Source organism: Pristiophorus japonicus, chromosome 21 (genome assembly GCF_044704955.1).
Source record: "Pristiophorus japonicus isolate sPriJap1 chromosome 21, sPriJap1.hap1, whole genome shotgun sequence".
Taxonomy (NCBI): Eukaryota; Metazoa; Chordata; class Chondrichthyes; family Pristiophoridae; genus Pristiophorus; species Pristiophorus japonicus.
Window position 1 is genome coordinate 36,605,541 of NC_091997.1, and position 13,418 is coordinate 36,618,958.

The 13,418-nt window shown below is 51.8% G+C and overlaps 1 protein-coding gene across 1 annotated transcript; it reads left to right on the forward strand.

Annotated features, from left to right (window-relative positions):
* Positions 1-2,419: 2,419 nt before the first annotated feature.
* LOC139233513 (retinol dehydrogenase 8-like) lies at positions 2,420-12,634 on the forward strand. Its single transcript, XM_070863915.1, has 6 exons — positions 2,420-2,516; positions 5,509-5,670; positions 6,802-6,981; positions 8,230-8,323; positions 10,979-11,162; positions 12,395-12,634. Exons 1-6 carry the CDS (start codon positions 2,420-2,422, stop codon positions 12,632-12,634), a joined length of 957 nt encoding a protein of 318 aa, XP_070720016.1.
* Positions 12,635-13,418: the final 784 nt, after the last annotated feature.

Sequence of the window (13,418 nt, forward strand, 5' to 3'; positions counted from 1 at the left end):
TAATATACACAGGGGCTGCTATTCTCTACAATATGCATTGGCGCTGCTATTCTCTATAATATATACAGGGGCTGCTATTCTCTATAATATACACAGGGCTGCTATTTCTCTAATCTACACAGGGGCTGCTAGTCTCTATAATATACACAGTGCGCTATTCTGAATAATGTACACAGTGCGCTATTCTCTATAATATACACAGAGGCTGCTATTCACTATAATCTCCACAGGGGCTGCTATTCTCTATAATTTACACAGGAGCAGATATTCCCTATAATAAACACAAAGCTGCCATTCTCTATAATATACACAGAGGCTGTTATTCTCTATGATATCCACAGGGACTGCTATTCTCTATAATATACACAGGGGCTGCTATTCTCCATAATATACACAGGGACTGCTATTCTCTACAATATACACAGGAGCTGCTATTCTCTATAATATACATAGAGGCTGTTATTCTCTATAATTTACATAGTGATCTATTCTCTATAATATACACAGGTGCTGCTATTCTATATAATATACACAGGGGCTGCTATTCTCTATAATATACACAGTGTGCTATTCCCTATAATATACAGAGTGCCCTATTCTCTATAATATACACAGAGATTGCTATTCTCTATAAAATGCACAGGGGCTGCTATTTCTATAATATACACAGGGGCTGCTAATCTCTATAATATACACATAGGCTGCTATTCTCTACAATATGCATTGGGGCTGCTATTCTCTGTAATATATACAGGGGCTGCTATTCTCGATAATATACACAGATTCTGCTATTCCCTATACTATACACAGGGACTGCTATTCTCTATAATATACACAGTTTGCTATTCTCTATAATATACACAGGGAACTGCTATTGTCTATAATATACACTGCGCTCTATTCTCTATAATATACACAGGAACAGCTATTCCCTATAATATACACAGGGGCAGCTATTCTCTATAATATACACATAGGCTGCTATTCTCTCTAATATACACAGGAGCAGCTATTCCCTATAATATACAGTCTGCTAGTCTCTATAATATACACAGGGGCTGCTATTCTCTATAATATACACAGGGGCTGCTATTCTCTATAATATACACAGGAGCAGCTATTCCCTCTAATATACAGTCTGCTAGTCTCTATAATATACACAGGGGCTGCTATTCTCCATAATATACACAGGTGCTGCTATTCTCAATAATATGCTCAGGGGCTGCTATTCTCTATAATATACACAGGAGCAGCTATTCTCTTTAATATACATGGAGCTGCTATTCTCTATAATATACACAGAGGCTGTTATTCTCTATAACATACACAGGGACTGCTTTTCTCTATAATATACACAGGGGCTGCAATTTTCCATAATATGCACAGGGGCTGCTATTCTCTGCAATATGCACAGGGGCTGCTATTCTCTATAATATACACAGGGGCTGCTATTGTCTATAATATACACAGATTCTGCTATTCCCTATAATATACACAGAGACTGCTATTCTCTATAATATACACAGTTTGCTATTCTCTATAATATACACAGGAAACTACTATTGTCTATAATCTACACAGTGCTCTATTCTCTATAATATACACAGGGGCAGCTCTTCTCGATAATATACACAGGGGCTGCTATTCTCTATAATATACACAGGGGCTGCTATTCTCTATAATATACACAGAGGCTGCTATTCTCTATAATATACACAGGGACTGCTATTCTCTATAATATACACAGGGGCTGCTATTCTCGATAATATACACAGCGGCTGCTATTCTGTATAATATACACAGAGGCTGCTATTCTCTATAATATACACAGGGGCTGCTATTTTCTATAATATACACAGGGGCTGCTATTCTCTATAATATACGCAGATTCTGCTATTCCCTATAATGTACACAGAGACTGCTCGTCTCTATAATATACACAGGGGCTGCTATTCTCTATAATATACACAGGGGCTGCTATTCTCTAAAATATACACAGGGGCTTCTATTCTCTATAACATACACAGGCTGCTAGTCTCTATAATATATACAGGATTCACCCACGTACACTGAGTGTTCAGGTTTTGAGATTACACGGTAAAGTGAGCCAATCATCATGTTATTGTCTGTCGAGCAGGGATGTTGAATTTGAAGATAGTGAAAGAGACAGCATCTGGAATGAAGATTTGACAAAGAGATTGATATCCATCTGTACGCATTCCCAATTTGAAGCTTAACAGATTAAAGCCAGGAGCAGCTTGAAGCAAAGTCGATCCTTTGTCACCAGCTGCTGTCTGTATTAGAGCCCTCAGACAGGGCAAGAGTCTGTCTCAGTGTACAGAAAGCAAAGTGCGGGATTGCAAGCTGATTATTGGGAATATAAGTGTTCCTGGAATCTGGAAGGTCTCCATCAGGAAAAATGGAAGCAAAGGTTGTCCTGATAACTGGCTGTTCCAGTGGGATTGGACTCGCTATCGCTGCTAAACTAGCGAATGATGAGCAGAAGCGCTTCCGAGGTGAGACTCCCGCTGGTGTTTTTCTGTTCATGTCACCCATCACCCCTGGACTCGCTGACCCCCATCACCCCTGGGCTCGCTGACCCCCATCGTCCCTGGGCTCGCTGTCCCCCATCGTCCCTGGGCTCGCTGACCCCCATCGCCTCTGGGCTCGCTGACCCCCATCACCCCTGGGCTCTCGATCCATCGCCCCTGGGCTCTCGGTCCATCGCCCCTGGGCTCGCTGACCCCCATCGCCTCTGGGCTCGCTGACCCCCATCGCCCCTGGGCTCTCGGTCCATCACCCCTGGGCTCTCGATCCATCGCCCCTGGGCTCTCAGTCCATCGCCCCTGGGCTCGCTGACCCTCTTCGCCCCTGGGCTCACTGACCCCCATTGCCCCTGGGCTCGCTGAACCCCATCGCCCCTGGGCTCTCGGTCCATCACCCCTGGGCTCTCTGACCCCCATCGCCCCTGGGCTCTCGATCTATCACCCGTGGGCTCACTGACCTCCATCGGCTCTCGATTCAATCTGCCTCCATTTTACAATTCTCATCCTTGTTTTCAAACCCTCCATGGCCTCGCCCCTCCCTGACCAATGATAGCTGTGTCTCAGTGAACAGCGCACTCGCCTCTGAGTCAGAAGGTTGTGTGTTCAAGTCCCACTCCAGAGACTTCAGCACAAAATTCTAGGCTGACACTCTAGTGCTTGTGCTGAGGGAGTGCCGCACTGTCGGAAGTGACATCTTTCGAATGAGATGTTAAACCGAGGCCCCGTCTGCCCTCTCAGGTGGACCTGAAAAATCCCATCGCATTATTTCAAAGAAGATTGGGGCCACTATTTATCCCTCAATCAACATCACAAAACAGATTATCTGGGTCATTATTACATTGCTGTTTGTGGGAGCTTGCTGTGTGTAAATTGTCTGCCGTGTTTCACACATTACAACAGTGACTACACTCCAAAAGTACTTCATTGGCTGTAAAGCGCTTTGAGACGTCCGGTGGTCGTGAAAGGCGCTATATAAATGCGTCTTTCTTTTTTCTTTCTCACTGACCTACATTGGCTCCCGGACCAGCAGCGCCTCGATTTAAAAATTCTCATCCTTGTTTTTAAATCCCTCCACGGGCCTCGCTCCTCTCTATCTCTGTAATCTCCCCCAGCCCCACAACCCCTCCAATTCTGGCCTTTTGTACATCCCCCGATTTCCTTCACTCCACCATCGGTGGCCGTGCCTTCAGCTGCCTGGGCCCCAAGCTCTGGAACACCCTCCCTAAACCTCTCCGCCTCTCTACCTCTCTCTCCTCCTTTAAGACTCTCCCTAAACCCACCACTCACCCGTCCTGATCTCTCTTTACGCGGCTCGGTGTCAAATTTTGTTTGATAATCGCTCCTATGAAGCGCCTTGGGACGTTTTACTGCGTTAAAGCGGCTATATAAAAGCAAGTTGTTGTTGCAGTAGGAACGGGACACGAGTCCCCACACGGTGCTGCCTGGGCCTGGCTCCGGGGAGGAGGGGTAACTCCCCGTGCACAGAGGGAGCTTGCAGCCGGTCGGGTGCCAACACACAGAACGTTTGCTCTTGCTGCTCGCATTCGCTGCACCTCTCTGGGTCCTCGCTGTGTGCGGGGAATGGGCGTGGGGAGAGCGGGCACCATAGCGCAAGCTGTCCCTTTCCACACGCCCCTCCTCACCCCCCTACACACTCGGGCACTGCCCAGCCCCTTATCCCCCTCCTGACCCGGGCACTGACCAGCCCCTCACCCCCCTCCTGACCCGGGCACTGACCAGCCCCTCACCACCCCCTCCTTACCCGGGCACTGACCAGCCCCTCACCCCCCTCCTGACCCGGGCACTGACCAGCCCCTCACCCCCCCCCCTCCTTACCCGGGCACTGACCAGCCCCTCACCCCCCTCCTGACCCGGGCACTGACCAGCCCCTCACCCCCCTCCTGACCCGGGCACTGACCAGCCCCTCACCCCACTCCTCACCCGGGCACTGACCAGCCCCTCACCCCACTCCTCACCCGGGCACTGACCAGCCCCTCACCCCCTCCTCACCCGGGCACTGACCAGCCCCTCACCCCCCTCCTGACCCGGGCACTGACCAGCCCCTCACCCCACTCCTCACCCGGGCACTGACCAGCCCCTCACCCCCTCCTCACCCGGGCACTGGCCAGCCCCTCACCCCCCTCCTGACCCGGGCACTGACCAGCCCCTCACCCCACTCCTCACCCGGGCACTGACCAGCCCCTCACCCCCTCCTCACCCGGGCACTGACCAGCCCCTCACCCCATCCTCACCCGGGCACTGACCAGCCCCTCACCCCCTCCTCACCCGGGCACTGACCAGCCCCTCACCCCCCTCCTGACCCGGGCACTGACCAGCCCCTCACCCCACTCCTCACCCGGGCACTGACCAGCCCCTCACCCCCTCCTCACCCGGGCACTGACCAGCCCCTCACCCCCCTCCTGACCCGGGCACTGACCAGCCCCTCACCCCACTCCTCACCCGGGCACTGACCAGCCCCTCACCCCCCCTCCTCACCCGGGCACTGACCAGCCCCTCACCCCCTCCTCACCCGGGCACTGGCCAGCCCCTCACCCCACTCCTCACCCGGGCACTGACCAGCCCCTCACCCCCCTACACACCCGAGCACTGACCAGCCCCTCACCCCCCTCCTGACCCGGGCACTGCCCAGTGCTACTGAGTCTGTCTGTGCTGCAAGGTCCCTGCAACCAGCCCCAAAACCCGTGCTGCTGTGTTTGATTGTTTGAGAGAATCAGACAGCACAGAGGGAGGCCATTCGGCCCGCATTGTCTGTGCTGGTCGCTGAGTGTTTGTGGCTCAGTCCCAGGCAGTGATGATCCAGACACTGTGTTCAGCAGCTCACCTCCCTGTCCCTGACCGGCTGCGTGAACCACTGGAAACACAGTGAGTCCAACAAGGGTCCACTGACAGCCTTGTGTTTATTAGGGTTTGGATCTGTATATGAAGCTTTGATTTCTTGCAGTGATTGCGACCATGAGGAACCTGGGTAAACGGGGAGCACTGGAGGAGGCGACAGGAGGGAGACACGGCGACACTTTGCAGATCCAGCAGCTGGATGTGTGCGATGACGAGTCGCTCCGACAATGTATGGACAGCATTCCCAACCAGCACATCGACATCCTCAGTACGTGCCCACACTACTCTCAGTCCCTGCACACAATGCAGACCCCGGGGGTTAGTCCCGGGGGTGGGGCCCCCTGAAACAGTAGGATCACCCCCCCCCCCCCAGCCCCCCGTCAATAGACCACAGCAGAAATTCAGTTCGTCTCCCAGAAACTGAGCTGCCTGCTCAGCATTGCCAGCACTTTCTGATTTTAATGCACATGCCTGCAGAACTTTACTCCGTATCACACGCCCTGTAAACACGGCCTCCTGCAAACCGCTCCACACATTCAGTCACTTCACTTTAATCAATAGTTTTCGCACTTATGAGTCATACGGTCATTACAGCGACTCTAGTCAGATCACACAGACCTGGTCCAATACACACTCTCTCTCCCTCTGTCTCTCTCTCTCTCTCTCTGTCTCTCTCTCTGTCTCGCTCTCTCTGCCTCTCTCTCTGTCCCCCTCTCTCTCCCCCTCTTTCTCTGTCTGTCTCTCTGTCTCTCCCTCTGTCTCTCGCTCTCTTTACCTCTCTATCACTCTGGAGGTGAAAAATGACTCTTTCAGATATTAGCTGATTGAATATATTTAAGATGGAGATAGACAGATTTTTGAACGATAAAGGAATAAAGGGGTATGGGGAGCGGGCAGGGAAGTGCAGTTGAGGCCAGGATCAGATCAGCCATGATCTTATTAAATGGCGGAGCAGGCTCGAGGGGCCAAATGGCTGACTCCTGCTCCTATTTCTTATGTTCGTATGTAAAGGCAAGGAGAGTTTCGGTTAGTGCTCGGACGTTGCAACTGCCCTTGTACCGGACGATGGTCAGTCCCATCGAGAGCACTGTCATGGACCCGTCACATCGTGGGTGATGCACAGGGTCGGGGCAGGGTCAGCCTGGTTTAAAAACCTTTAGTTATTGCAATAGGCTCAGCGAGATGGGTCTGTCTACTCTCGACTTCAGGGAGACCTGATTGAAGTATTTCCAATGATGAAGATGAGGCTGCCCCAGGGGCAGAATGTTTAAATGGAGCAAGTTTGGAGAACTCGGGGTGAGACACCCCGGGTGATCAGATCTACCAATACCGAGCGAGGTTAGATATCTGAGGGTTCCCTTCCCCCAGCGACTCACTGACTGCGATACTCCTGTGCTAGTTAACAATGCAGGGATTGGGCTGATCGGGCCGATCGAGTGTCAGAGCATCGAGGAGATGAAGGCCGTGTTCGAAACTAATTTCTTCGGTGTTGTTCGGATGATCAAAGCCGTGCTCCCGGGCATGAAGGCACGGAGGAATGGGCACATTGTGGTGATGAGCAGCGTGATGGGTGTGCAGGGTGAGTACTCAATGCCGCATCAATCTGGGCTTGCAGCACCGGCTGGGAACAGGCGGCAAATAGACACCATGTGGCTACAGCACCAATGGTTCATCATCTGTGTGTGTTTCTGCACGGCCTCGCCCCTCCCCATCTCTGTAACCCCCTCCCCCTCGCCCCTCCCTATCTCTGTAACCTCCTCCAGCCCCTACAACCCTCCGAGATGTCTGCACTCCTCCTATTCTGCCCTCCTGAATATCCCTGATTATAATCGCTCCACCATTAGTGGCCATGCCTTCAGCTGCCTGGGCCCCAAGTTCTGGAATTCCCTCCATAAACCTCTCCGCCTCTCTACCTCTCGCTTCTCCTTTAAGAAGCTCCTTAAAACCGACCTCTTTAACCAAGTTTTTGGTCAGCTGTCCAAATATCTCCTTATGTGGCTCGGTGTCAAATTTGTGTTTGATAATCGCTCCTGTGAAGCACCTTGGGCGTAAGTTGTTGTTGTTGTTGTAACCTCGGCAACATGAGTTTTCGACGGCACATTAAAGCCGTTGTTTATTTTAAAACCATTTATTAATAAATTAGAGGTGGGAAAGAACTACTAAGAGACAGGAGCGAGATAACGTATTCAGTGACATGGAGAGACTGGAGAAGCTGGTGTTGTTCTCAGAGCAGAGAAGGCTGAGAGGAGATTCGATCGAGGGATTCAAAATCATGAGAGGTCTGGACAGAGCAGGCAGGGAGAAACTGCTTCCTTTGACAGGAGAGTCGGTAACACTGATTTAAAATAGTTGGTAAAAGAAGCAGAGGGAGATGGGGAGAGCGTTCTTCACACAGCGAGTTGCCTGGAAGGGCGCTGGGCGCGGGTTCTATGCAACTTTCAAAGGGCAATGGGTCGTGTGCTTGACGGGGATCAGTGTCAGGGTCCTGGGGAAAGAGTGGGGGAGTGGGGCGAATCGATCGCTGGTTCACAGAGCCAGCATGGGCTGTACGGGCCGAGTGGTCGGGAGGGTCAACGGAACATGCTCCATAGCCCGAGGGAGAATTCTCGGCCGTTGTGGTGAGACCACTCACTGGGTCCCTGCTCTCCTTCACTCTCTGATACTGATGCCACCATGACAGGGATTGTAAGATTGGCAGACAGCACTCACAGTGTGATTGAATATTTTTATCGTCTTGCTCACACTTTGGGAATGCACACTCTATGTGATTTAGACGGGGAAGTGGCAGAGATACTAAAGTCTGTAAATGTGCTTTGTGTTTGCCCAGGGATCATGTTCAATGATGTCTACGCCGCTTCCAAGTTCGCAGTGGAAGGATTCTGCGAGAGTCTCGTGGTCCAAACACTCAAATTTAATATCAAGTAAGTCTCCCCTCCCCTTCACAGCACAACGCACAGGGAAAGGAGCGAGTATTTCAGGGCGCAGAGTATGGGCGCAAAACCAGTCACTGTCTGGGAAAAGCGAGACTTAGAATGGGCAGAAACCTGGCTAAAACTGGATAAGATTGGAAACTAAACATATCGGGACAAGGGAGGAGGAGGAATGGCAATTGTGCTTAGGGAGGGGATACAGGCTGCACAGAGGCTGGTGCAGACAGGGGAAGGACAGAGGAAACCAAAGGTAAAAAGGGGCTTGTTCCATCAGTCAGGGGGTATTACCGAGCTTCAGATTGTGGGAAGGGAGTGGGAGATTAGAGAGAGGCCCAGGAATCACAAGACGATTGCCCTGGGAGATTGTGATTCTCCCGCCACGCACTCCAATAGGGAAGAGGAAGCAAGGGAGGGGCAATCCTCAATAAAAACAGAGACAGCGGGGAACACTCAGCAGGTCAGGCAGCATCTGTAGAGAGAGAAACAGAGTTAACGTTTCAGGCCATGGCCCTTGGTCAGGACCGGGGAAATCCTGCCGTGTGACCGAGCCTCTGTCCTCGAGCAGGGGAAGAGGTGTTACTGGATCTGCTTCTGGGTAATCAAAGAGACCGGGTACATAGAACATAAGAAATAGGAGCAGGAGTAGGCCACCTGGCCCCTCGAACCTGCCCCGCCATTCAATAAGATCATGGCTGATCTGATCATGGACTCAGCTCCACTTCCCTGCCTGCTCCCCATAACCCTTTACTCCCTTATTGCTCAAAAATCTGTCTATCTCCGTCTTAAATATATTCAATGACCCAGCCTCCACAGCTCTCTGGGGCAGAGAATGCCACAGATTTACAACCCTCTGAGAGAAGAAATTTCTCATCTCAGTTTTAAATGGGCGGCCCCTTATTCTGAGACTATGTCCTCATGTTTTAGTTTCCCCTATGAGTGGAAATATCTTCTCTGTATCCACCCTGTCGAGCCCCCTCATTATCTTATATGTTTCGATAAGATCACCTCTCATTCTTCTGAACTCCAGTGAGTATAGGCCCAACCTACTCAACCTATCTTCATAAGTCAACCCCCTCATCTCTAGAATCAACCTAGTGATCCCTCTCTGTACAGCCTCCAATACAAGTTTATCTTTCTTTAAATACGGAGACCAAAACTGTACGCAGTACTCCAGGTGTGGCCTCACCAATACCCTGTACAGTTGTAGCAGGACTTCTCTGCTTTTATACTCTATCCCCCTTGCAATAAAGGCCAACATTCCATTTGCCTTCCTGATTACTTGCTGTACCTGCATACTCACTTTTTATGTTTCATGCACAAGGATCCCCAGATCCCTCTGTACAGCAGCACTTTGCAATTTTTCTCCATTTAAATTATAATCTGCTTTTCTATTTTTCCTACCAAAGTAGATAACCTCACATTTTCCCACATTATACTCCATCTGCCAAATTTTTTCCCACTCACTTAGTCTGTTTATATCCCTTTGCAGAATTTACCGATTTGCCCACTACTGCCTGAGCACCCTGATAGCACTCCCACTAGGTGCCAACTGAGGGCGCTAACATGCCGAATGTGTCCCCCATAGAACATAAAAGCCAAGAGGTAATGATTTTTTAAAAATTCTTTCCTGGGATGTGGGCGTCGCTGGCAAGGCCGGCATTTATTGCCCATCCCTAATTGCCCCTTGAGAAGGTGGTGGTGAGCCGCCTTCTTGAACCGCTGCAGTCCGTGTGGTGAAGGTGCTCCCACAGTGCTGTTAGGGAGGGAGTTCCAGGATTTTGACCCAGTGATAAAGGAATGGCCGATATATTTCCAAGTCAGGATGGTGTGTGACTTGGAGGGGAACGTGGAGGTGATGTGTTCCCATGCACCTGCTGCCCTTGTCCTTCTCTGTGGTAGAGGTCGCGGGTTTGGGAGGTGCTGCCGAAGAAGTCTTGGCAAGTTGCTGCAGTGCATCTTGTAGATGGTACACACTGCAGCCAGGGTGGTGGAGGGAGTGAATGTTTAAGGTGGTGGGTGGGATGCCGATCAAGCGGGCTGCTTTGTCCTGGATAGTGTCCAATATAAAAGCTTAAGTTCTCAGTTCGAGTAGTGTATGCAGTATTTGGCTCCACACTAAGGATATTGTGGCTTTAGAGAGGGTGCAATGCAGATTCACGAGGATGCTGCCTGGTCTGAGGAAATACAAATTGGAAGACAGACTTTTTCATTGGAACAACACAGACTATAGGGCAATAAAATAGAAGTGTTTAAAATGATGCAAGAATGGGGTAGGGTAGCTCAAAGCCGACTGTTTCCAGTGGTTGAGGGTCTGGAACGAGGGGCCAGAGATACAAGATTAAATGTAAGAGATTTAGAACAGAGGACAGGAGAAACTCCTTCACAGAGAGTTGAGGCCGTGGAATTCACGCCTGGGGTTAGTGGCTGAGGCAGAAATGGCCAACATTCTGGATTGGATTGGAGAGGGGGGCGAAGGAGAAGGGGATGGAGGGACGTGGAACGTGGGGTAAATATGATTGGGATTATTGCTCGCCTGGAGGGTAAACACCAGCACGGCCCGGGGCCATGACTCTGAGCTGTAACATTGATGTAGTTCTATGTATCGGGCGAGATCGCTGACCTGCTCTTGTCTTGCTTTCCTGTCAGTATCACTCTGATTGAACCAGGACCAGTGGTGACCAAGTTTGAGGAGAAGGTTTTTGAGGAGGCACGGAAAGCTGATTACTCCGGCACAGACCCAGACACTGCCGATATGTTCGTGAAGATTTACCTCGAAAACACCAAGACCGTGTTCTCCAGCACAGGGCAGAGTCCGGAGACAGTGGCAGAGGTGAGGCCGCGAGGTGGAGTGGCTCCTGGCTGGGAGCGGGAGGACTGAGGTCAAACTGCCCCAGGGGACACTGGGCACCGCCTCTGATATAGTGACCGTGGGATCTTTTACATCCACCTGAGAGAACAGATGGGCCTTGGTTTAACGTCTCATATGAAGGACACACCTCCAACAGTGCGGCACTCCCTCAGCACTGCCTCTCCGCCAGTGCAGCACTCCCTCGGCACTGCCCCTCTGACAGTGCACCGCTCCCTCAGTACTGCCCCTCCGCCAGTGCAGCACTCCCTCAGTACTGCCCCTCCGACAGTGCACCGCTCCCTCAGTACTGCCCCTCCGACAGTGCACCGCTCTCTCAGTACTGCACCTCCGACAGTGCAGCGCTCCCTCAGTACTGCACCTCCAACAGTGCGGCACTCCCCCAGTACTGGCCCTTCGACAGTGCAGCACTCCCTCAGTACTGCCCCTCCGACAGTGCAGCGCTCCCTCAGTACTGCCCCTCCGACAGTGCAGCACTCCCTCAGTACTGCCCCTCCGACAGTGCGGCGCTCCCTCAGTACTGCCCCTCCAACAGTGCAGCACTCCCTCAGTACTGCACCCCCGATAGTGCGGCACTCCTCCAGTACTGGCCCTTCGACAGTGCGGCACTCCCTCAGTAATGCCCCTCCGACAGAGTAGCGCTCCTTCAGTACTGTCCCTCCCACAGTGCTCCCCCAGTACTGCCCCTCCATCACTAAAACAGATTATCTAATCAATTCTTTTATTTCCGTTTGTGGGAGCTTGCTGTGCGCAACAGGCTGCAGTGTTTCCTACATTACAACAGTGACTACACTTCAAAGGTACTTTATTGGCTGGCTTTGGGATGTCCTGGTGTCATGAAAGGCGTTATATAAATGCAGATCTTTCTTTAACACATGGAGCGGCGCCTTTACTGACTGGCCCTCAGTGGGGGCTGTGTGGCTGGGATTTAAAGCCCGTACTCTGGATCTCCGTCCATCGCTTGTTCACACTCAGCTCCTCTGGCCGGGAGTTCGAGGCTGCTTAAAGGGCAATTGTCACAGAACGGGACCCCGGCACGGGGCAGGTGGTTCAAACGCTCCTGGCACGTCCCCTCCCCCATCACAGGACGAGTTTAGGGGCATCAGGTGCCACCTCGGTGAGGGGGGGCTCCTGCCACAGGGTGGGGGAAGCTCGGGCTGTACACCAAGTAATCTGCATCTGAATGTCTTTGGCAGGAGACACTGAAGGTGATCACCAGCGAGAAGCCTCCATTTCGACAACAGACCAATCCTCTGTACACCCCAATGACGGCGCTGAAACACGCAGACCCCAGTGGGGAACTGGCCACCGACGTTTTCTACAAGTTATTGTTCCAGTACAGCAAGCTGATGTATGCAGTCGTGGGTGCAGTCCGCTTCATGCGCTGGAAGGCTCAGAAGATGCAGCAGGGTATGAAACTGCTGGGACTTTCGTAACGAACAGTCAGTCCTTGAGCCAGCTAGGACACTGTGCCTCAGAGCCCCAGCACACACTCAATCCGAACCCACGGCCTTCCCTTTCATCACTAATCACAGCTTCATACATTGCCCTCCTTCCTGTCAGAGACCTCCTGCAAATACCGACACACTCCCGGCGACCCCGTGTAAATACTGACACATTCCTGGGGACCCCCTATAAATACTGACACACTCCCGGGGACCCCCTGCAAATACTGACACACTCCCGGGACCCCCTATAAATACTGACACACTCCCGGGGACCCCCTGTAAATACTGACACACTCCCGGGGACCCCCTGCGTATACTGACACACTCCCGGGGACCCCCTGTAAATACTGACACACTCCCGGGGACCCCCTGTAAATACTGACACACTCCCGGGGACCCCCTGTAAATACTGACACACTCCCGGGGACCCCTTGAAAATACTGACACACTCCCAGGGACCCCTTGTAAATACTGATACACTCCTGGGGACCCCCTGTAAATACTGACACACTCCCGGGGACCCCCTGTAAATACTGACACACTCCCGAGGACCCCCTGTGTATACTGACACACTCCCGGGGACCCCCTGTAAATACTGACACACTCCCGGGGACTCCCTGTAAATACTGACACACTCCCGGGGACCCCCTGTAAATACTGATACACTCCCGGGGACCCCCTGTAAATACTGACACACTCCCAGGGACCCCTTGTAAATACTGATACACTCCTGGGGACCCCCTGTAAATACTGACACACTCCCGGGGACCCC